The following is a 24,614-nucleotide window of genomic DNA, read 5'->3' on the forward strand; positions in this document are numbered from 1 at the left end:
TCACATCTGTAGAGCCCATCTTTTCCTAAAAGTAGGGGTTATAAGTACTGCTTACCAATTCGAAAATTTCATTGAAATGTGATTAGTACATTGTAGTCGATATCAGTAGAAAAGGCAGGAATCTACTATTATGCAAAGATCTTAAAACATGATCAGTACTCCAGGTATTGATAGAAAAGCAAATTAGGTTATTAACATGCACAGAATTTAACTCAGATGAAAGCATTGTACCTACGTACCATTGAAACTGACACACTACACATGTCAACAAATATTCATTATAATACCTGCGACTGGCCTTGACCAAATTTAAAAGGTCAGGTACATGTTACGAACGATCTGTTCAAGACTTGTATTTTAGACACGACCTAATGTGAAGTTTGAATTAGCCTAGGAACTGTATTCTTAAAAACAAAATGGCCACCAGTCAGTGATTTCGAACTTGATCCGGAAAATAAAAGGATGTTCATCAACTGCCCAGTGTGGAGGGACTGAATGCTTGTACCAGGTTTAAAACAAATGTGTTAAAAAAATCATTTTGATGCAAACAGAGGTCAATCTATAAGTCCCTGTTCTTGGACTTTGTTCGATTGGGGGCTAAAAAAGCAAATCAACTGCAATTATAACAGATTTATTAACATAACTTATATATTAAACACAAGAATAAGTATATATTTATATAACAAAATGTAATCAAAACACATTGCACTGTAAGACTGGGTAGAAATGCATGGCAGAGTAATCATTTATATCCAGAAGAGAATATTATTAGAATATGCTATGTCGTAACCCTGAAAAAATTAGTTATTCATTGATTTTCATTATCTGTTATACATGTACAATATGGCAACTGTAGAGGGCGCTAGATCAACACATTTCCAGGAATAGAGTTAACATGATTTGTGATCAACACTGATTCATAGTAAGGTATGGTACATTTGACTTTCAAATACGACAAACATATTTTGTAAATAACTTTTCATGCCGCAACTAAAATTGAAAAGACAGATTGTTACAGAATAATTGTCAAAATCTCAAGTGTAACCAAACAGGAAGCAATTAGAACATAGGATCCAGAATGCAAATTTGCACCTGCTGTACACATGGCAATGACTAACTTGTACAATGCCTTTAGATAACACATACTATAATTTTTCTACAATTTAACAGTCAACACATTAATTTAACATCAAACTGCTTAATCGGCAGAGAACATGATTCTTGTTTATATACCAAAGACTTCTAGTTGACATTTATACATCTGTCCTCATCTTCTTTGTCAGCCTAGTAGAATATCCTTTGAAAATATAAAAAAGGAACAACTTTAGATTTCATTCATGTAACTATAAACTATCTAGACGAGACCATTTAAGGTAGAAGTCTGCTCATAAAAGCACCCAGAATTTATTGATTTTGCAATAAAGATATCAAATTAAACATTTTGGGGCTCACCAGACTAATTTTTGTGAATATGATGATTGTATTTTAATGAATAGTGGCAATTTATTCAATATTATAACGTTTTTACTACTGACTCCTATGACAGAGATATAATGCCATATCTGGAGGCTGGTGACATAGGCTGAACAAAATTGTATATTGTTAATGGTGGGCCACTTTTTGTTGTCCTGAATTATTTAAAAAATCTGGGTTTTAAAAAGTAGTAAAAATGCAATTTTTACTTTAACATTGTGTTTTATAGAATTGATTTTTGAAAAATATTAGGAAAGTTTCGCAAAATATGGCAATGTAACATACAAAAGAATGTTATTTCATGGTTTAATGGGACAACAACATCATGATTTTACATAATAAACCGATCAACATTATCATGCGATTTACGACCAATTTTCTCAAAAATTATGAGTACACTTCTACCTTAAGCCACAAGAGGATGGTTCATTTGAATACTCACAATGCCTATGTTAATTTAAACATGTGGGTTCACAACAGTTATACACTGACAATACTATAAATGGATTCACTATCACACTAAACTTGTGTCACTCACTGGACCTATCTGGTATGTTCTATTATAAAGCTTGTTTTTCATGATTTTTTCTTCTTCTTTAAGTTAGGTACCAAGGTTTCTTAATATTCCTTTCAAGTTAATTCCTTCATTTTGTATTCAAATGTACCGAATTCAAAGTGGATTTGGGGATAAAAACAGTATTTCTTAGTGCCAAGGGAACACTGGTCTAGCCCCACTTGCTGTTGGTGGGCACTTACCGTGACTGGAACACTATACACTCACAAAGAATGGGCTCATCACCCACCATCAAATGAAACCACATTAAATAGATTTGTTTTAATGGGAGCCAACTATACTTATTTAATGAATGGCCATCTGAGACATTATTCAATTTGGGTGTTAATAATTATGTCATATTGTAGCAATCGAAGAAAAGTGAAATCAAGGAGTAATACTCACTTTTTGCTGGCTGTTCTTGGGAAGATTCATTATCTGAAGGTCTCTTATGTGTGGAACGTGGAGTAGATCTTGACCTGAAAATGAACATTATGAATCGTCAGACAGACAGACATCCCCACAGTATCTGTACTACCATGGAATTGTGATCGATAACTGCCAAGCATAATTGTATATTCTTTTCCTTAGTTTGAGGAACATGGGTGGGATAAAATGCTTCCTAGCTTATATTTGTTGCAAATCTTGAACAAACACTGGAGCCAACAAAAGAGTTCATAGAACCAACCTAACTTACAAGACACAGGCAGTTGAGGTATGTAAATGTGTCGAAATGGACATAGTGCGAGTGGTTAGTGCTAGTAGCACTAATCCGAAAAACTACTAGATCTAGTGCTAAAATGGCACTAGATCTAGTGCTACAATGTACATAGTGCGAGTGGCATTGATATCGCGTTAACGACGTCAAGACATCCCGTAATTCTCATTGGAAATGTGCTACAGTGGGAAAATTAAGAATGTCATTGTCCACGTTTGTCGTAATAGACCTTTGAAACAACGCGATCAGCCGCGGAACTGGAGGTCGAACTTCGCCGTTTTTACAAATTGTGAATAGATATACTGTATGAAATGGTATTGTGGGGAAGTTTGTGTTTTCAACTTTGGCGAATGTAAACTTTATGTAAATGGTGGAATTCAGCGTTGATTTTTTTTAAAATCGCTGATGTGCCGTTTTATTTCTGGTTGGCGCCACACTTAATAATAGATCTTCGAAAATGAAATTATGATGCCATGTGTGAACTAAATAAAAAAAATTGTATACTCCTAGTCTAAGTTCTGGGTCCCTGTAAAGCTTGGTGGATTTTGTATGTACTGCGACCTGTGAATGGGCATATACATATTCACGCAATCCTGTTACATTGTATCATGGAGGAACTAGCACTACTTCAGCGTCAAATCAGTGCCTGAAATTGCTGTAACATTGTGTTTTATAGAATTGATTTTTGAAAAATATTAGAAAAGTTTCGCAAATTATGGCAATGTAACATACAAAAGAATGTTATTTCATATAATATTATGATGTAACCTCACCGATTTTTGGATTTTTTAACGTGACCATATTATATATATGTCCAGACACTTTCTCTGCAATAATATTTGTTAGGAGTCCTTAGGATTTTTTGCTGTAGACTCTCGAAATCTTGTTCTTGTTACAGTTGCTAATAATTAAAACATGTGAAATCTGTGAAGTAACAAGTTCATCTGTTGAATTTCCAGTTGTGAAATGCGTATTTTAACCCTTCACAGCTAAACAAACCCAGTGTATGGTCGCGTTAAAAAAAAATGGGACCAAGAAATCGAAGGGCGATTTTTCGGCAGTTTTTAAATTAACTTTTTTAAATATTTTGTCGTAATTTATCGGACATTTCAATCGTTCCTGACACCTAAATCAGTCTATTCAAGTTTTTATTCAAGAGTGCGTTTATTGTGACTTGCGTGAATGGGTAAGCTTCATTTGGACAAAGAGGTGTTATCACGGTAAACAATGTTAAATTATTCTTCTAATGCTCAGTTCATCTTTTGATAACTATTTTTTTTATTTAAAAAAAAATCATGCCATTTTCCCATCAACATCCAAGCCAAAAGAGCGTACTACAACATCGGCAAATCTCATTAACATTAACATATTTAACATTTGGTTAATTAGCGATTTGACCTATTAGCTCAACTCGTGCAAGAGAAACATGGCGGATACCCTACCGCATCGAGCGTTTATATGCGATCTGAATCATTTGAATTTTATTTGAATTTCATAACAAGCAATCACTACTGAATAATAATCAACAATTGTGAAACGCAGCATGTCCGGATTGAGCATCTGTGATCGCTTGCTGCTACGCAATGCAGTTGTGTTCGTTTTTATTAGAAGCGTCGTTTAAAATATATATACTTTCGTTACCAATAAAATATTTGAAAAATGACACTGGGCGACACTGTATGAAATTGCAGGCGGTCTACTTTTTAATTCAGCAAGAATTATTAATTATGGTTAATTCTGCAATAGTTTCTTTCGTCTTGGGTGGCCCAACTGACGGCGTAGAAAGTCTGTGTAGTTGGATACAATGAAAATGTCCCCCCAAAATATTTGATAATTATTTTTTGAAATTTTGAACCCCAAATAAGCGCCCACCAGCCGTGAAATCCCCAGGGCGATTTTTCGGATGGGCGAATTTACGGCAGAATTCGGTATTATATAAAGAAAGTATTATTATGGACATCTCGCGCATATTGCCAATGTTTTATACTGTTTGTAGTTTGCATATAATGTGGTTGTTGATGCCCCTCCTATTATTCGACGTCGTTGACAATGCGATAACAATGCCATTTTAGCACTAGATCTAGTAGTTTTTCGGATTAGTGTTACCAGCACTAACCACTCGCACTACGCCCATTTCAACACATTTACATACATGGGCAGTTGACAAAATAATAAACACTTGGCAGTCCTAGCTAGTGTCTAAATCATAAATTAAATGAAGTGTAGAGTACCAAAGTACATGTATATTACATTGGGCAATTTAAACAAGCAGCCTCTCGGCTGAGATAGCTCCGCTGTTAGCAATGCACATTTCAATTAAAGAACAGAAGATATCATTAGAAAATGAACAATATGCATAGTATCAATGCAATGGGACTTGCTGTTTTCAGCAAGAATTCAAAAATATAATTTTTAACCAGAAATTATTGTGGTTTTTAACAAGAAGTCGAAAATATCACTTTTTACCAAAAATGACAAAAATATTCATCAAAATTAGAGAATTGAAGATATCATCATGAAATGAACAAATCTGAGAGAGGTCAACATGTAGTACCTATATATGTAATATCAAAGCAATTGAACTTGTCGTTTTTAACAAGAAGTCGAAAATATCACTTTTTACCAAAAATGACAACAATATTTACTAAAATTAGAATATTTAAGATATCATTACAAAATGAACAAATCTGAGAGAGATACACATGTAGTACCTATATAAGTAATATCAAAGCAATTGGACTTGCGGTTTTTAACAAGAAGTCGAAAATATCACTTTTTACCAAAAATTACAAAAATATTCACCAAAATTAGAGAATTGAAGATATCATCATGAAATGAACAAATCTGAGAGAGGTCTACCCAAGGTACATATACACCAAGTATCAAAGCATTCAGGCTTGTAGTTTTCAAGAAGAAGTCGAAAAAGTAAAACATTGACACGGACGACGGACAATCACTCATATGATAAGCTCCGCTCGACAAAGTCGACAGCGGAGCTAAAAAAGTTTGTGTCTGTACTGTGAAATGACCAAACCATAAATTGTGCCGTTCAGTATTTATAGTTTTGTGTCGACATGGTAACTGGAGCAGAATAAGTATAACACAGTGCCTGCTGATGGTGATTTTTTCCCATTCATTTTGACTTTTACAAGTCATCAAATTTGTATAGATCGTAAAATGCAATATTCTATAATATAAAATGTCAGTTAATTTATTATAAATCCAACAATAAGTCTTATAACCCACCTTTGGTTTTCAACCTCTTCACTTCCAGTTACGAGTGTGGCAATGGATTTCCTGGATTTCCAGCTTTTTATTGGTGTCTCAGATAATGTAACCACAGGAAATGATTTTCTACTTTTCTTGGAGCAGGTAGGAGTACCAGGTATGAGATCACTCGTCTCTGATGCACTGGAACCAGTATCAAAAGCTTTCCTTCTAGTACTACGGCGAACTACTGAGGACGTGGAATGAACATCACTATGTACTTCTTCAGAATCACCACCAACCCTCTTCTGGGCCTTTTGAGTGTGAATCTTGGCTGGTGAATTGGGGCTTTTACTTTTCTGGACATCAGCAATTGCTACATCACATTCACTCTCATTATGTTCAGCACCTGAAGATATATAATCTATAGTGTCTGGAGCTAAATGTTTCCTCTGACCCTTTAGAGCGACACCACCTGTAGGAGTCTTTCCAAATTTCTTTCTCATATCTTTTGTTCCACTCTCATTGTCGCTTGAAGATGCAACTTCTGCACTCTCTGTAGCTTTCTTCTCAGCTATTGGAGAAACCCCACATACAGAGGCCTTTTTCTCACCTTTTCTTAGAACACCGAGAGCAAACTCTTCATCAGCAATATCTTCATTAGATTCACTATCATTGTCACTTGAAGAAGCCACTTTTACCCTCTTTGAAGACGTGCTTTTCTTCTCTGCTTTTGGAGTAACCAGATCTACAGAGGCAGGCTTCGAAAACTTTTGTTCATCATTTGGTTTAATACAGTCACCTGAACCTTCATCAGATTCACTCTCATCTTCATTTAAAGATGCAATTTTTACACTCTTTGAAGATGCTACTTTCTTGTCAGCTCTTGGAGTAACTCCACCTACAGAGACCTTCTTGTGAGACTTCTTTGCACCTTTTTTTATAATAGCGACAATATCTTCATCAGATTCACTCAAAGATGCAACATCTGCTGTTTCCGAGGTTATTAATGTGTTCTCAGCTCTTGGAGTAACTACACCTACAGAGACCTTTTTGGGAGTCTTCTTTTCAACTTCTGTTGTAATACTGGCAGCTGGCTCTTCATCAGCTATGTCTTCATCAGATTCATTCTCACTGTCACTGGAAGATGCAACTTCCAAAATCTTTGAGGTTATTAACTTCTTTGCAGAATTTTGAGTAACCCCGCCTACAGTGCTCTTCTTAGGAGTCTTCTTTTCAACTTTTCTTGTAATACTGACAGCTGTGTCTTCATCATTCATATCTTCATCAGATTCACTCTCACTGTCACTTTCTGATGCAACATATGCTGTCTCTGAGGTTATTGATTTCTTTGCAGAATTTGGAGTAACTATAGTCGTTTTCTTGGGAGTTATTTTTTCACCCTTACTTTTAATACCAACAGCTGACCTTTCATCAGCTATATCATCATCAGTTTCACTCTCATTGTCACTTGCTGATGCAACATCAGCCATCTCTGAGGTTATTGACTTCTTTGCAGAATTTGGAGTAACTACAGCGGTCTTTTTGGGAGTCTTCTTTTCATTCTTCGTTTTAATACCAACAGCTGACCTTTCACCAGCTATATCTTCATCAGTTTCACTCTCACTGTCATTTGAAGCTTCAACATCTGCCATCTCTGAGGTTATTAATTTTGTCTCAGCGCTTGAAGTAATCCCACCTACAGAGGCCTTCTTGGACGTTTTCTTTTCAACTGCTCCTGTAATACCAACAGCTAAACTTTCATCAGCTACATCTTCATCAGATTCACTCTCACTGTCACTTGAAGATGCAACTTCCACCATCTCTGAGGTTATTAACTTCTTTGCAGAATTTTGAGTAACCCCACCTACAGTGGTCTTCTTAGGAGTCTTCTTTTCAACTTTTCTTGTAATACTGACAGCTGGCCATTCATCAGCTACATCTTCATCAGATTCATTATCACTATCACTCGAAGATGCAACTTCCACCATCTCTGAGGTTATTAATTTAGTCTCAGAGGCCTTCTTAGAAGTCTTCTTTTCACCCTTTCTTGTGGTAACACTAACATCTTCATCAGATTCACCATTATCGTCACTCGAAGATACAACTGTAGTTTCTGGTGATATTAATTTATCGACTTTTGAAGTAACTCCAGAGGCCTTTTTGTGAGCCTTCTTTGCACTTTTTCTTGTAATACCGACACTATCTTCATCAGATTCACTATTATCGCCACTTGAAGATGCAATATCTACAGTCTCTGAGGTTATTAATTTTGTCTCTGCTTTTGACGGAACCCCACCTCCAGAGGCCTTCTTCGTTCCACCATTTCTTTTAATACTGAAAATTATATCTTCATCACTTGAAGATGCAACATCTGCAGTCTCTGAGGTTATTAATTTCTTCTCAGCTCTTGGAGTAACTTGACCTACAGAGACCTTCTTGGAGGTCTTCTTTTCACCCTCTTTTGTGATAACAGCAGACCTTTCATCAGCTACATCTTCATCAGTTTCACTCTCATTGTCACTCGAAGATGCGACATCCACCCTCTTGGAGGTTATCAATTTATTCTCAGCTCTTTGAGTAACCCCACCTCCAGAGGCCTTCTTCGTTCCACCATTTCTTTTAATACTGAAAATTATATCTTCATCACTAGAAGATGCAACATCTGCAGTCTCTGAGGTTATTAATTTCTTCTCAGCTCTTGGAGTAACTTGACCTACAGAGACCTTCTTGGAGGTCTTCTTTTCACCCTCTTTTGTGATAACAGCAGACCTTTCATCAGCTACATCTTCATCAGTGTCACTCTCATTGTCACTCGAAGATGCGACATCCACCCTCTTGGAGGTTATCAATTTATTCTCAGCTCTTTGAGTAACTCCACCTCCAGAGGCCTTCTCGGCAGTCTTCGTTTCACCTTTTATTTTAACACTGACGGTAACATCTTCATCACTTGAAGATGCAACATCTTTCATCTCTTGGGTTATTAATATCTTATCACCTCTTGAAGTAACCCCACCTACAGAAACTTTCTTGGAAGTCTTTTTTGCACCTTTTCTTGGAATACTTACAACTGACACTTCATTAGCAACATCAGATTTAATATCAATGTCACTTGACGATGCAAGATCTACTATCTCCGAGGTTATTGATTTCTTCTCAGCTTTTGAAGTAGCCTCATCAGGAAAGGCTTTCTTGGGAGTTTTCTTTCCACTTTTTCTCTTCGTTCTGACACGTGATCTTTCATCAACAATTTCATCAACAATATCATCATCAGATTTTCTCTCATCACTTGAAAATACAACATCTATAATCCTTTTGTGGAAGGGTATACTATTTTTTTCAGGTTCTTTTTCTAGTGTCTTAGTGGTGCTTGTTATAGATGAGGCTTTGTGATTTTTATCCTCAGACAGTACATTATTTGTTTCAATCGTGCTGCCACAAAGGTCTCCAGAAGTTGGTTCATCTTCTTTTCTTTCTCCAGATATTGACAACAGTTGCTCCTCACTTTTGTTATCTACATGGATCATTGGAGATTTCTCTAAGCCTCTATTTGTTTTTGTGGTTTCCTCATCACTTTGAAAAATCACTACCTCTTCATCAGTCACTACACCTGTCACCTGAGACTTGTCGACATTCATAGAATCAGGCGATTTTATTGCTTCAGGTGTGCGTTTGTTAGTGGGCAAAGCATTTGCTTCATTGCTCAAGCTTTCACCAAGTGAGTCTTTATCAAATAAACTATTGTCTTTGACTGTATTCTTTGATTGTCCACCATCACTGTCCGAGCTTTTCTTAGGAGTTATTTCTCTTAAATGCCTGATTCCTATTTCCACCATCTGCTCTACATCATCGGAAGATGCTGCAGATTTGAAGACAACCTCATCTGCACCACCATCATCCTCATCTACTCCATCATCCTCACACTGGGCATTTTTCTTTTTACTGTCAACTTTTCTGGCAACTTCTTTGGATTTTAACGACTCTTGTATGTCATCATGGGATTGCTTTAGTTTTTTCTTAGACACTGACCTAACCTCCTTTGACTTTGTTTTTTTTTTCATCGGAGTAAGTGTTGGTTTGCTGCCATCACAACTTTCTGACAATCCATCTTGATTTATTTTTGGCTGATGACTTAACAGTGACTTTTTTTTTGGCTTTGAAACAAATTTAACAGTATCTGAAGCTGAACTTGAATCGTGTGAATTGGGAACAAAATCATCTGTAAAATGTAAATTGAGGATATTCTTTTTTTCATTGTCACTATCATGATTTACTGCAGTCTCTTCTACTTCCATAATTTGATTATCTTTAAGTGGAATGTCAACAATTTTAGTTTCTGTGTTAATGACAATAATTGTTTCGGTTGGTATTCCAACATCAACAGCACTCCCTTCTTTTTCCTCTTCAGTTACAATTTCTTTATTTTTATCTCCATTTATCTGTTCAACATCAATTGTCGCCATTTCTTCATTTTTCTCATTATCATCATCCTTCTCACTACTTTTATCCATGTTCATGCCATCCGGCTCTAATATTTCCTCACATTTCTCATTGATTTTGTTTGAGTTTCGTAATTTTTTATCTTCATCGCTTTCTTGATGACCATTTATAAGTGACTTCTCCACAACTCTTGCTTCATTGGGCTCCAGAGTTTCAGCATCATCATATTTAATTTCTTCTTCCTCTACATCAGCAGTGTTTTCTGCGATTATTTTTGATTTACTCTTTAGTTTCTTTTTCCTTTTTTTATCAACTTCCTTCTCATCCATGATAGAGATCTGTTTCGGGGCTGGTTTCATCACTATCTGGGCATCACCTTGATCTTGACTTCCTTTTTCATCTAATCTGGCTGATTTCTTTTTCTTTTCTTTTAGAGTTGTAGTCTTTCCTTTTCCCTCCTTAGCTTTGATTTTTTTATTACCTTTCTTAATTCCACTGCCAGATTCCAGTAATTCAGCTCCAATTTTTGTATCATCTCTATCTGCAATAATGACTTTCTTCTTCTTTTTCGTTGTTTTCTCAGTTGAACTCCTTTCTTCTGTTCTGGACGTACTGCACACCATTCTTGCAGTTTTCTTTTTTCTTTTCAACTTTTTTATATTCGACTCTTCTTCGTCTTTCATATCACTATCTACAGACAAGTTTGTTTCACTATTTAGCATCTGAACAACCTTGGCTTTTTTCTTTGACTTTGAGGAGGATTTCTTCATTTTTTTTTCAGGTTTCTTCTGATCTGTCTTTGATACTTCAACAGCATCCTGTATGAAATTTTAAATAATATTTAACTTCGTAAATAACCACACTGAATGGTGAGAAGAAATTAATGGCTTTAAATTTATTTGATGCTATTTAACCTTTTCACCACCAGACGTTCTCACCCAAATCTTTCTGCACTTTTTCTTTTATTTTTCAATATTTGTGGAAATTTTGAAGCCAACAGACATCAAAGAAAGCTTAGAAAGAACTCCCGTGTGCTGAGAAGTATTGAAGACACATTAAAAATTAATTTAAAATTACTTGTACTTGAGATATTGATGGAATAGCTGAAAACTAATTATGTAAATCAGGTAACTGATATGAACAGATTTGAGTGTAAAACTAATAAGGCCTGCGTAATGTTATATCTATGTATCAAGTTTCATTGAAATGTGATTAGAACAAAAATCAAAGAAAGCTTAGAAAGAACTCCCGTGTGCTGAGAGTATTGAAGACACATTAAAAATTAATTAAAAATTACTTGTACATGAGATATTAATGGAAAAGCAGAAAACTAATTATGTAAATCAGGTAACTAATATGAACAGAACAGAACACAAAAATTATGAATTATTATGCTAATTACAGAATTAATACGAACAAATTTTAACCCAAAATTAATCAGGCCTGTCTATTGTCCTAGAGCATTTATGCACCAAATTTTATTCAAATGTGATGATCAGTAATTGAGATATCAGTGTTAATTAATTATATTAATTAGGTGATTAATAAGCATAAATATTTACCAAAAACTAATTGGGTTTCTGCATAGTTCTCTTTAAAAGCTTCATTACAATCCAATTTGTGGTTCTTTATATATCAGTGGAACATTATGCAAATTAGGTAATTAATATCCAATTAAAACTAATCAGGTCTCTACATAATCCTAGAAGATCTATGTAGCAAGTCTCATTGAAATATGATGATTACTACTTGATATATCAAAAGCTGAAAATTAATTAATTATGCAAATTAGGTAATTAATATGTACTCATATTACCCTAAAAACTATCAGGTATGTGCAGTGTTCTATGACATCTATGTACCAAGTGTCATTGAAATGTGATGATTACTACTTGAAATATCAAAAGCTGAAATTTAATTAATTATGCAAATTAGGTAATTAATATGTACTCATATTACTCTAAAAACTACCAGGTCTGTGCAGTGTCCTATGACATCTATGTACCAAGTGTCATTGAAATGTGATGATTACTACTTGAAATATCAAAAGCTGAAAATTAATTATGCAAATTAGGTAATTAATATGTACTGATATTACCCTAAAAACTGAGGTTTGTGCAGTGTCCTATGACATCTATGTACCAAGTTTTATTGAAATGTGATGATTAGTACCCGAGATATCAGTGGAAAAGCCGAAAATTGATTAATCATTATGCAAATTAGGTAATTAATATTGAACAGATTTTTACCCAAAACTAATCAAATCTGCACATTAGTTTGGAGCAACTGTGTGCCAAGTTTCATCAAAATCCAATTAGTGGTTCTTTAGATATCAGTGGAACAGTCAAGGAACAGATAAAAATCAGCTAATTATCATGCAAATTAGGTAATTAATATGCATGGATTTTTACCAAAACCTAATCAAATCTGCGCATTGGCCCAGAGCATCTATGCACCAAGTTTCATCAAAAACTGATGTATGGTTCTTGAGATATCAGTGGAACAGGCGGACACACACACACACACACACACACACACACACACACACACTAACTGCAAAGACTCCCTTTTTGTGCTTCGCACACGGGAGTCAAATACTATGAATTATTATTAGAGAATTAATATGAACAAATTTCAACCCAAAATTAATCGGGCCTGTCTATTGTTCTAGAGCATTTATGTACCAAATTTTATTCAAATGTGATGATCAGTAATTGAAATATCAGTGTTAATTATTTTAATTAGGTGATTAATAAGCATAAATATTAACAAAAACTTATTGGGTCTCTGAATAGTCCTAGGCTTATTGAAATGTGATAATGAATACTCAAGGAAGTTGCATTAAAATCCAATTAGTACTTCTTTATATATCAGTGGAACAATCATGGAACAGCTAAAATCAGCTAATTATCATGCAACTTAGGTAATTAATATGCATGGATTTTTACCAAAACTTAATCAAATCCAAGTTTCATCAAAAATCAATGTATGGTTCTTGAGATATCAGTGGAACAGAAACACACACACACACAGACAGACAGACAGACACTAACTGCAAAGACTACTCGAAACATTTGGAAATTTTTGTCACAATCTTCTGAAGAAAAGTTAAGTCTATAAACGTGACAATTTTGTGAATTTGTAATGAAAAGAGGGAACTGGTGGTGAAAAGGTTATGAACAAATTTTGTTTCCCAAGCTTCTAACGCAATAACAAATACACATGACACACCTTGTGTTGAAAATAAATTGGTATAATTTCATGACAATTATAGTAGCAGTAAAAATGTCAATAGGATTGTTACCACATCACCTTCAGATGCTGTTTTTTCCCCCATTTCATTTCAAGGTGGATTTCAAAAGGTACATGATGTTCTAAGTCAGTAACTGGTGAAATTTCATTCTCAATGTTGTCAAATTCATCATCGCGAAAATTAAATGATCTATAACATATTCATACCAATTACATTAAAGCTCAAATAATACCTAAGGCCCACTGAAAAAAGCTTTTGCTTCTTGACTGAAGGTGAAACTGAAAAATGGTGCCGCTTTAATTGGAGGGGGATGGGTGTTAAAATCATTCAATACCACAATAATATATACATGTATATACATTTAACAGTGAATGTTGAATTGGATCCACAAAACATAAAATAAAACTACTCCACTTAGCCCCCTATGTGGCACATACTTCATGAGAACAAAAAATTGGAAAAAAAAATGTGCTAATGTGCTAAAAAAAATGAAGCAAAATATTGGGGGGGGGGGGGCACTTAAAAAAATAAAGTAATTTGTATACATAATACTGTATTTAGTCTCTTGAGAGCATTTTTACGGCTGATCTGCACTGGCTCGGAAGATGAATTCTGATTGGCTAAAAAAACAAAAAGCTTGTGGCGTTGAATGCACGTTCATTGTCAGTATTGTTATGCAAATTCAAACTAGCTAATCATTTACAACCTTCCGAGCCAGTGCAGATTAGCCCCATTTTTAATGGAAGCTTAAATATCCAATAGTTGTACCCACAGTAACAGTATGTTTTACAGTATATATAGAGTATTAAAAAAAATAAATACACATACCTCAATGTCGTCGTCATCGTCTGATGATATATTAGATATTAATTCATCAATTTTACTATGTATGTCATCATCATTATCCGATGTTAATGAACTGAAGTCAATCTGAATATAAATGTATATAGTTTTAATTAAAATCTGAAGTGCTTCTTTGTCAAAGATAAATCAAAATTACAGGCAACAAGTCATTGAAAATGACACAGTCCCCGTTAAATTTTTTAAAGTTCTCTTTGTGGTAGTCATATTTAAGTGGATGGGTTGTCGCGAACGTGTCCTTGATACTTGAGTTCCAAGTGGCGTATACAAAAGATTGTTTATTTACATCAAAACACGTGTTCCGTGTAGTAGTAATATGGCCAAAAATAAAAATGGTACATAAATTGTGGAAATATAGTAGTAAGTCCAAAAAGTCAGATGGCTGTCAATCGGCCATCCTTGACCAGATTTTGAAACAAATTGTCATGGACATGCATCCTAACATGTATAAAGTACATGTATGTGCCAAATTTGAATGAAAACTGACAGAGCACGTCCACGATACCGCATAAAAAAAACAAGATGCTTGCCAGTTGACCATCTTTGATCCAATTGCGAAATAAATCGTCATGGACATGTATAATCTATGTACCAAGTTTGAATGAAAACTGACAAAGCATGTCCAAAATACAACATTTTCAAAAAACAAGATGGCTGCCAGTCAGCCATTTTGAATTGAATCGCTAAACCACTGCATGTGCATATGTCCCACATAAAGTACTAGGCACATGCAAAGAATGAACGGAATCGGCCCAAGGGATGACTCCGGACGGACGGAGACTGAATTATAAGTCCCTGTTTTCGGACTTCGTCTGAACGGGGAGTAATTACAGTGCGCCTTACCACTGTAAGCACCATGGAATCTCAAAAGACAGTGTGCGGTGAATGTGCACTTCCTATGACTCAACGGATGATCTGACAATTGTGCACACAAAGGAAGCCTAGTTTAATCATGGTCAGAAAGACCTACCCAGTTACAAAAAATACGAGACTTGAAATTAGTTGATTGCAAAAGTTGTGCAATTCATGTTCATGACTTCACTAGTATTTAGAGCACATCCTAGGTCTTAAGTAGTTAATTGATCAGATTTAGTTAGATCTTGAGTAGTTATTGATCAAATTTGGTAAACAGATTCTGGAGACTCAAGTTGTTATTGATCAGATTTTAAGTGCATTTCCTGTGCACAAGGTAGTTACTGCTTGCATTGAGTTCAATCCCTGGACCTCATCATGATCTTGTTATAGTGTCCACCTTGAACCTCAGATTTTATGTTCATGTCCTGGGCCACTGGGTACTGTAAAAGGGTTAATTATTCACTTATTTGCTTATTTCGCTGACTGGAAAATGCGCTAAATTAAAACCCAGTGAATATGTAAAACTTACCATAGAACACATTATCTAAATAATAAAATCGTGAATTTAAAACTCATTGAATATGCCTGAAATGGTAAATCAGTGAAATTTAAACCCAGTGAAAATTAGTCATTTTACAGTTGTTATTAATCAGATACAGTGCACATCCTAGGCCTGCAGGTAATTATTGATTACATTTTAAGTAGATGTCCTTGGCCTCAGGTAGTTATTCATCAGCTTTAGTGCACATCTCAGTCTCGGGATAAGCAAACAAAGCAGCCACAGGGAAAGACAGATTACAAAAATATCTTTTTATTTAGTTAAGAAGTTATGCCATAAACCTGGCAACAAATACAAATAACATTACTTTATTTTGACTATCGTTTAAATTATACTAACTGCTTATCAAAAACCACAGGGTGGATGGATTGTACATACGGAATTCTCATAAAAGCATTAAGTATTCATTCATGATCTAATACAGTTTAAACATTAAATTCAATTTGAGAATCATCTTTTTGATATAACATGCCAAAGGTGTCCTTCCACTCCAGTGAGCCATTTTGGCAATCTTCTCTCTCACCTAGGGTGCCATCTTTATATGTGGAGAATTTGAACTTCTTTAACTCCCTAAGTCACTCTTTTCAAGACCAACATATGCCTCATGCTAAAGACACGATCTCTATTTTATTTTGATAAGGTAAATTAGCAATACGATAAAAGTGTCAACTAATTAATGGAGGTTTTTAGCACTTGTTTGACAACATTTGACATCTTGTTCTTGATTCACAATGATGCTGACTTGCAGGATTAAAACTACAGATGCTGTTTGTAATCAGGATTTTTGCAGCTTTTGAGTTATTAAGGCGCGGTAGTCGATATTTGTGTTGATAAACATTGATTTTCCCACAATCCAATGCGCTCTTCAAATGGAAATCACAAGTATGAGGTTTGACCTGGGCACGATTTGCACTGATTACCGTCGACGACTCATTAGATACTTTCCAATTACAAGAAAATTGCTTAATTAAAACTTGGAAACGTCTCATTTCATACTCGTTGATCTGCCAGTCAAAGTCGCCATCTTTGCGACGACTACCACGCTTTAACATTGTTAGTCAACTGGGAGGAGTGGTTTGTAATCAGGAGGCAGTTAATAATTAGATACTTTGCATGCACAGCATCTTGACAACACTAACTATGGTGATAATTTTGCGGATGAGCCAGTCTTATCTTGTTCCAGTTCTGTGTTTTTATCTTCTCAGAAATAACTGTTACGCCCTCAAATGTCCTCCTATGATGTAAATGATTGACACAAAGGCCATTCAAATGCCTATAAAGTTTAATTTGTTGTCAGCCATGAATGAAGAATATAATTTTGGAGATTTTACTATATTCTAAGTGACGAACAGCTACAAATCCAGTCGATTCGAACGGCATTGTCTTCACCCATATATGTATTTTTCATGCCACAGATGCACTCCATTATGAGAGACAATGATTCATAGGAATGATGTATTTGCACATGTCTGTTGCTACTATGTCATGGTATCCATTGATGCTCTAGCGTACGTATGACAAATCGCACATTGAGTCATTGCACATGTCTGTTGCTACTATGTCATGGTATCCATTGATGCTCTAGCGTACGTATGACGAATCACACATTGAGTCACGTTCAACTTTAATGTTTCATAACAGAGAAACATGTAAAATGTAATTCCTGAACAATAGATCAGAAGTGTTTGATTTCCTCAGATCAAGTGAAGAGTTAGAATCATTATTAAGACAACGAAATTGATAACTCCATCCAAGTGAAGCCAGTCTTGGTAATAAAGAAGTCCAGTGAAGAAGTGAATACACGTTCATGGCATCAAAAATCTTGGCAACATTGGGCCATCATCATCCAGAAGTCGCTATTATTTATAAACTTATTTATTTACATTTGATAGCTATCGCGACAGCACTAGATGATTGGGTAAAAATCCCAAATCTGTTGAATACCTGGTCAACCCACAGCTGGTAACAGCACGGTCGGTAACTCTTATGATTGATTTTGGTGCTCACAATGTCAGGTCTGTGTTTTCTATATTTGTATTTTTCTGAAAAAAGAATTTTATCTTTTATGAGTTGTTGTTCATCTAAGGAAGCAAGGATGGTGATCACTTAATTGTCTTTACCAATCACAATAACTGAGTCCACGAGCCAAACATAACATCTCAAATATTCTGAAAATCACTTATCTTTCTTGTATCACTCATTCATTAATCTGACCAAAATAACGCAGAAAATACAACAATAGAAAACACAGACTTTACACAGTAACATTATATATGACTGATACCGCAGCATTTCGTGCTATAGCCAGCACTGCATCAATGATACACAAAGCCAGAAATACTTTTGGGGGAATTAAAATACAAGTCAATTCTCAACCGTCCACAAGGACTGGGTTTTTGGGGATTATAATTACCAATGAGAACATGTCAATTTTTATTTATTGCAGCACAAAGTTATTACAATTTGGAATAAACTTTCAACTTGCCTTCAATTTTGTTTCCATGGTTTCATCAGCTGATTTATCCACAAAGAATAAAGGTTTTCCATCTACTGTGAATTCATTTTCTTCATCCTCCAAATTTATTTCTCCTGGATATTCTACACACTGTCACAACACATAATATACTATCAGATTATTCAAAGCAAGTATGACCAAAAATCAGTATGAAATATCATATTGTCATCAAATAACAAAATTTGAATGAGGAGAACCACATACAAATTTCAGAGGTATTCAAGGGTTACAAGAAAAGGTGATGACAGACAACCTGTGATATCATTTAACCTTTTCACCACCAGTTCCTTCTTTTCATTACAAAATAGTTCCGTTTATAGTCTGCACTTTTCTTCAGGAGATTAGGACAAAAAATAGCCAATTTTTCATAAACTGAAAATTGTCTCAAATTTTGTCTATTGGCTGCAAAATTATGGTTCATTTCCAGAAATATTGAAGAATATAAGTAGAAAGTGCATAACAATTTGGACAAAAAAGTCTATTGGTTGAAAAGGTTAAGTTCTTATTTATTGAATTTTATTTATAGAGGCCAGCTTGTTAGGCTATAAGCTTATTGTCCTGACTACTTTTTTTATGAGCAGGGTTTTTTCTGGAAAAAAAACTGCAAGAGGGAGCAATGCAATTCACCGTCCCCCACCAAGTGGGGAGATAGGGTTCTCCCTACCAGGGTGTGGAGTTTTTGATAATTCTAAGTTAAAATGGAGCATTCTATGGCATCCTTGGGGCCAAAATTATTATCAGACAGGTCACAGTTGAAGACTGTGGCCACATGTGATCCCTGGTCAATCAGAGTTTTATGGTTGCCAGAGGATCTGCTTCCCAGGGTAAGGGGACGCATGGCCATGGCATGAGGGCACTGCACCCCTGTTCCCTTGTTTAAAAAAAATCCCTGATTAACACTGAAAATCGTAACTTAAGAGCCAGCTGACCATGGAAGTCAAACCCACCATCTCTGAACATTGCTGAATCGGCAGCTGATCACGGAAGTCAAATCTCCTATCACCCAGACCATTGCAGAATCTCCTAGACCATTATGCCAAACATCAAAATACTGTTAGTTATTTTATTTTCGCTATTTTCACTGACGAAATAATTGAGTGAAAATAAAATCCAGTTAATATATATTTGTTCCTATAATTTAGACTGAAATCATCAGGAATCGGTGAAAATAAATTCCATACAAAACACCCAAAAAGTCTTTTCAGCGAGAATTAATTCCAGCTAAAATAAAGTATTTCACAGTAGTACATTACATGCGACCAGGATGCAAGAGGTTGGATATATATAAATACCCATGAAAACAAATACTCACTTCAATCAAGCTATCTATAAACTCAGTTGATGCTTCCTTCAATATGTAGTTAGTGATCCTATCTCCTGATGATCTGACTTTCAACGGAACATCATCCAATATGTTCGGAGAGATTTCTTTGATCCATTGAAGAAAACCGGGTGGTACGCTTACTTTTCTAGCTTCCTAAAAAACTCAAACATATCTTTATGAAAGTAATGTTCAAATACAAAACACATTCAGTGACAGTCAGTAGATCCTGAAGATAGTGTGGCAGTTTTCAAGAAACTTAAAATCAAACAAATCATGACATGCTTGTAAGTGCACATGTGAACCAGAACATGCATTTACTCATGTTGAAAACAATCAGTCAAGGCCTATAACACATAACGCCCTGATAAAGTTGTTAGTCTGCCATTTTAATAATCATGGGTGATGTTTAACAATGTTGTGAAGAACTTTACCCAGTTTCATAAATGCTCAATTTAGTGCATTTTCTTGTACCTGAAATGGCCATCAATAAGCCATGTGGAAACGACTGCACTTGGATGCATTGTATTCTGCATGTGCAAGGCTTGAATGTAGAACACTATGGAATAAGGTATTATTCTCTATCAATAAGAGCAATTAATTATTGTACCTTTTTAATTAAATCAACTTTATCCTTGTACTTATTATCCAAGATACTTAAGACTTGCTTGACAGTACTCATGTATTTGATATAAGTACAGTTAGTAACAACATCTGGAGGTCTCTTCAAAATACTCCTAATAAAAACAATCAAAAATAAGATTATTGTATTTGCTCTGAAAGAAGCAGATGAACACTAAAAAATTGATTCATTTTTGCAAAATAACTAAAAGTCTTTTTGAGAAAATTACTTACATGTAGATAGACTAAGATCACATCAGTTTAAAGGGTGGTGGTCATCGCAAGCATGAGATATGGGTCAACGAGTACAAACTGGGACATTACCAAGCTCATTGGTGATTGGAAGGTGTTGAGGAGTCAACGGTGGTAATTAGTTCACTTCGCGTGATTTCCATTAGAAAAGCATTGGATTGTGGGAAAAATCAATGTTTATCAACACAAACACGATGCGACGATCACCGCCCTTTAATGCTAAAATTTTTACACTTCCAGGTATGGAGCACGAAATTGATAATATATGCGAACAAATTTGTTTTCAAATAGCAAAACATTTTCAGAAATTGCTAATATTTTCACATCTGGCGGCACTCTGTGGAAGCTATCACAAGGTGACGTGTTGAAATATAATCTTCGGAGACATTATGCGTCAAGTGCATGGTGCATTTTTTGAGGAACCAGAAAGTGAGATTATATGGGTTGGAAAAAGTACTTACTCGTAGATAGGTAACATAAATGGTACATCTTTCGCAGTAACTGATGTTGTCTGTAAAACAGCATCATATAGGTAGGAAGTGGACTTTCCCAGTAACATGTTTATTTTAAGTATAGTATTCTTGGCTGCATCTGCTGCATCATCCTTTCCTCTAAAACCAAATGAGAATAACGAAAGAATATTAGTTGGATGAAGGTAAAAGGACTAATGAATACCGTAAAATCTGTATTAGAAGCCGCATCTCTAATATAATTCACACCCATTCTTATTGAGTAATTGAGTACCAAACATTCACAATTTCTCATACGTGTAGATACTCTAATTGAAGCACCATCCCTTCTGTTGCATTGTACCATTTCAATGGAAGTTTCATATACAGATTTTACAGTAAATAGTTCCCATGTAGAGCAAAACAAAATTTAACTGACCTTCGTTGTAGTCAACACATGAGCACTATTAGTCTGGACTGTCGTTTGGAATTAAAGATGAGGGGATCCAAGAAATACTAGATAATAATAAGGCCAAAAAAAGGTTTTGCTTCTCTTCCGAGAGGAAATTAAAAAATGATGCACCGATGCATCACCACAACCAAAAACAAGTTTTTTAAATACGTCCATTATCATTTTGGTTGACATGGAAACCTAATAAAATTAATGCCTATTAAAGTAAATATCTTGATTACTTATTTGCAACCTAAACAAAATCAGACTGGCACACTTATACACACATGCAAACACTCACCATATGTGCAATTTATTATTGGTCATATTTAAATTTGTTTATGACTTCATGTACAAAAATATTCTGTAAGTGAATCAGAATTTTAACTTATTTGGTGTTTCTGTGATTGTATAAAAAAGAATTCTGGCAACAAACAATTTGGCACTTGGCTACTAAATTTTTCACTTGGCAAAGGGAAACAAATTTGAGGGCTGATTACAGGTTTATTTGGTTCAACACCCTCCGAAACATGAAAACATTTCTTTATTTTATTGTATGTGACATTTCACTTGTAGCGCAAACTTATTCATGTAATGATGGGAAACAAAACCTAAAGTCTAATAAAAAACTCACCGATGAAGATAGATTTCCACATCAAGGTAAAGTGATATGACTGCGGCAAGAAGATCTTCAAAGTGTGGTTTTTTCTCATCCTAAAAAGTAAAAGAAGACTTGTATTAATACTTGAATAACAGTGATAGAATATGATCATTGACTTATTCACAGGTATAGTATGAAAGCAAAGAAACCCAACAGTGTATCTGAAAACTAAATTGCATTTATTAGATAACTAGCAAGATTGTATTCTGACAGCCAGTATAAGCAAGCAAGCAACCAAACACTGGAAAGCTAGAGCTCTCATTTCAAAAATACTAAAATGATCACTGTTATGTTGATGTTTTACCCACCTTTGTTTTGTTAGAGGTGTGTCAATGGTAAAACTCAATATTTAAATGATTCAGGATGTGATTCAATTTTTGGTTCATATTTAGAATAAATACAAATTGATGTGCACATGTATAATAATATGTATGATGTATGTGTGAAGTTTAAATGTAATACGTCTAGGCATGTCTAAGATATAGGTACGAACTCACACACACACACACAGAGACACACAGACTCACAGAGGTCAAACCCGTTTTTTCGGACCGATCTGATCGGGGACTAAAAATGATGTGTACCTGTAACCCAATATGTATGATCATCACACCAACTTTGATCAAACTCATCCTGGTCATCTCTGAGAAACATTTAGCGCCTTTTCATCAAAATTCACAGTTGACCAACCGAATTGAATTGAATCACAATAAAAAATTCTGCTTCGAAAGTACACTAGCACGAAGTACAAGGGTTATCTAATTTTGAAAGACACCAAGGCAAATATTTTGGGCATCAAGTCAATTGCTTTTCAAGTTCAAGCCTAATCCAGAAATCTTACAAATGTCTCGCTTAAGGTAGAAGCCTAGTCATGATTTCAAAAACCCAGAATTTCTTAATTTTTTAATACATTGTACTTCCAGGCAATATAAGAATATTGACTTTGAAAAAAATGGGGGTCACCAGGTTAATTTTCGAGAAAATCATGGTTGTATTTTAGTGGATAGCGGCCATTTTGGCAGTATTATAGTGCTTTTACCATAGGTTCCTATGGCACAGATATTATGCCATATCTCAAATTGTAGGCTGGTGACATAGGCTGAAAAAATAATACGTTGTTAATGATGGCCTACTTTTTGTTTTCCTGAATTTTTTCAAAAATCTGGGTTTTAAAAATTGTTGAAAAATGCAATTTTTGTTTAACATTGCGCTCTATGGAATTGTTCTAAAAATAGCTATTTTTGAAAAAATGTAGTACAAGTTTTTTCAAAATACATCACTGTAACACACAATAGAATACTATTTTATGGTGCCATGGGACAATAGCTTCATGATTTTACATAATAAACCAATGAACATTGTCATGCTATTTATGACCAAATTTCTCAAAATATATGAGTAAGCTTCTACCATAATAATGTTAAAGAAAAAATGGATTTTTTGACACTGTTTAAAACCCAGATTTTTTTAATAATTCAGAACAACAAAAGGTACTCCATCATTAACAATATATGATTTTTTCAGCCTATGTCACCAGGCTAGATTTTGAGATATTGCATAATATCTCTGCCATAGGAACCTGTGGTAAAAGTGTTATAATTTTGTCAAAATGGCGACTTTCCACTAAAAAACAACCATTAATTTCTCGAAAAAAAGGCTGGTGACCCCCCAACTTTTTTCAAGTCAATATCCTTATATTGCCTTGGAGTACAATTTATTGCAAAATGAATAAATTCTGGGTTTTTTAATTTATGAGTAGGCTTCTACCTTAAATCTAAAAGCATTGATGAAATGAAGCAGGAAACAATTGAAGAGCTTACCACACTTGTAATCATAGAATTCTGAAAGACAACCAATAACAAGAAATTACTGATGTCCCTCTGTAATGTCATACACCTAGAAGAGATAGAATTGTCACCACAATATTATTGTGTTGTTATAGACATTCAACTATATTATTCTTACTGTGGACGTGTGAATGAAAGGAATACCTAATTACCAACATCGTCAGCAAACTTGCCTGTGCTGATTCAAACTGGTGTCTGGACATCATAATCAGATTAGGCCATCTTATTTTCAATTGGAGGCCAAGATACTTTTAGAGAAGGGCATGATCGGTATATGAATTTTCCATTATAATTTTTATCGCTGTTGTAATTGTACTTAATAATTTATTACATTTAAAATAGCATATAACGAGAAAAAATACAAAAATTTTGCATAAAGAAACGACTTGAGAGTGCACCCCTTTAGTAAATACCATTGACTCCTTTTGAAAATGAGGTGGCCCAAAGGGTTTCAAATTGGAAATGATCTCCAGACATAAAGGCGTTTCGTTAGCAAGTTTGTTGACGATGTTGGTAAATAGGTGTTCCTTTCATTTGTGCGTTCACAGTAAAATATCATGAACTGTTTGTCTGCCTAA

At 34.8% G+C, this 24,614-nt stretch overlaps 1 protein-coding gene across 1 annotated transcript in view; it reads right to left on the bottom strand.

The window, feature by feature from the left end:
* Nucleotides 1–615: 615 nt before the first annotated feature.
* LOC102806536 (uncharacterized) overlaps nucleotides 616–24,614 on the bottom strand; it is a 34,884-nt gene continuing 10,885 nt past the window's right edge. The window contains exons 7-16 of the mRNA XM_085491063.1: nucleotides 24,010–24,085; nucleotides 22,163–22,242; nucleotides 21,090–21,239; nucleotides 20,366–20,492; nucleotides 19,747–19,911; nucleotides 18,405–18,524; nucleotides 14,473–14,574; nucleotides 5,991–11,209; nucleotides 2,432–2,505; nucleotides 616–1,297 (exon numbers count right to left, since the gene is read on the bottom strand). Coding sequence (XP_085347189.1) covers nucleotides 1,254–1,297; nucleotides 2,432–2,505; nucleotides 5,991–11,209; nucleotides 14,473–14,574; nucleotides 18,405–18,524; nucleotides 19,747–19,911; nucleotides 20,366–20,492; nucleotides 21,090–21,239; nucleotides 22,163–22,242; nucleotides 24,010–24,085 — 6,157 coding nt within the window. The 3' untranslated portion in view covers nucleotides 616–1,253. The remainder of the gene's footprint in view (nucleotides 1,298–2,431; nucleotides 2,506–5,990; nucleotides 11,210–14,472; nucleotides 14,575–18,404; nucleotides 18,525–19,746; nucleotides 19,912–20,365; nucleotides 20,493–21,089; nucleotides 21,240–22,162; nucleotides 22,243–24,009; nucleotides 24,086–24,614) is intronic.

The sequence above is a fragment of the Saccoglossus kowalevskii genome, chromosome 16 (genome assembly GCF_978046115.1).
Source record: "Saccoglossus kowalevskii chromosome 16, keSacKowa6.1, whole genome shotgun sequence".
NCBI lineage: Eukaryota > Metazoa > Hemichordata > Enteropneusta > Harrimaniidae > Saccoglossus > Saccoglossus kowalevskii.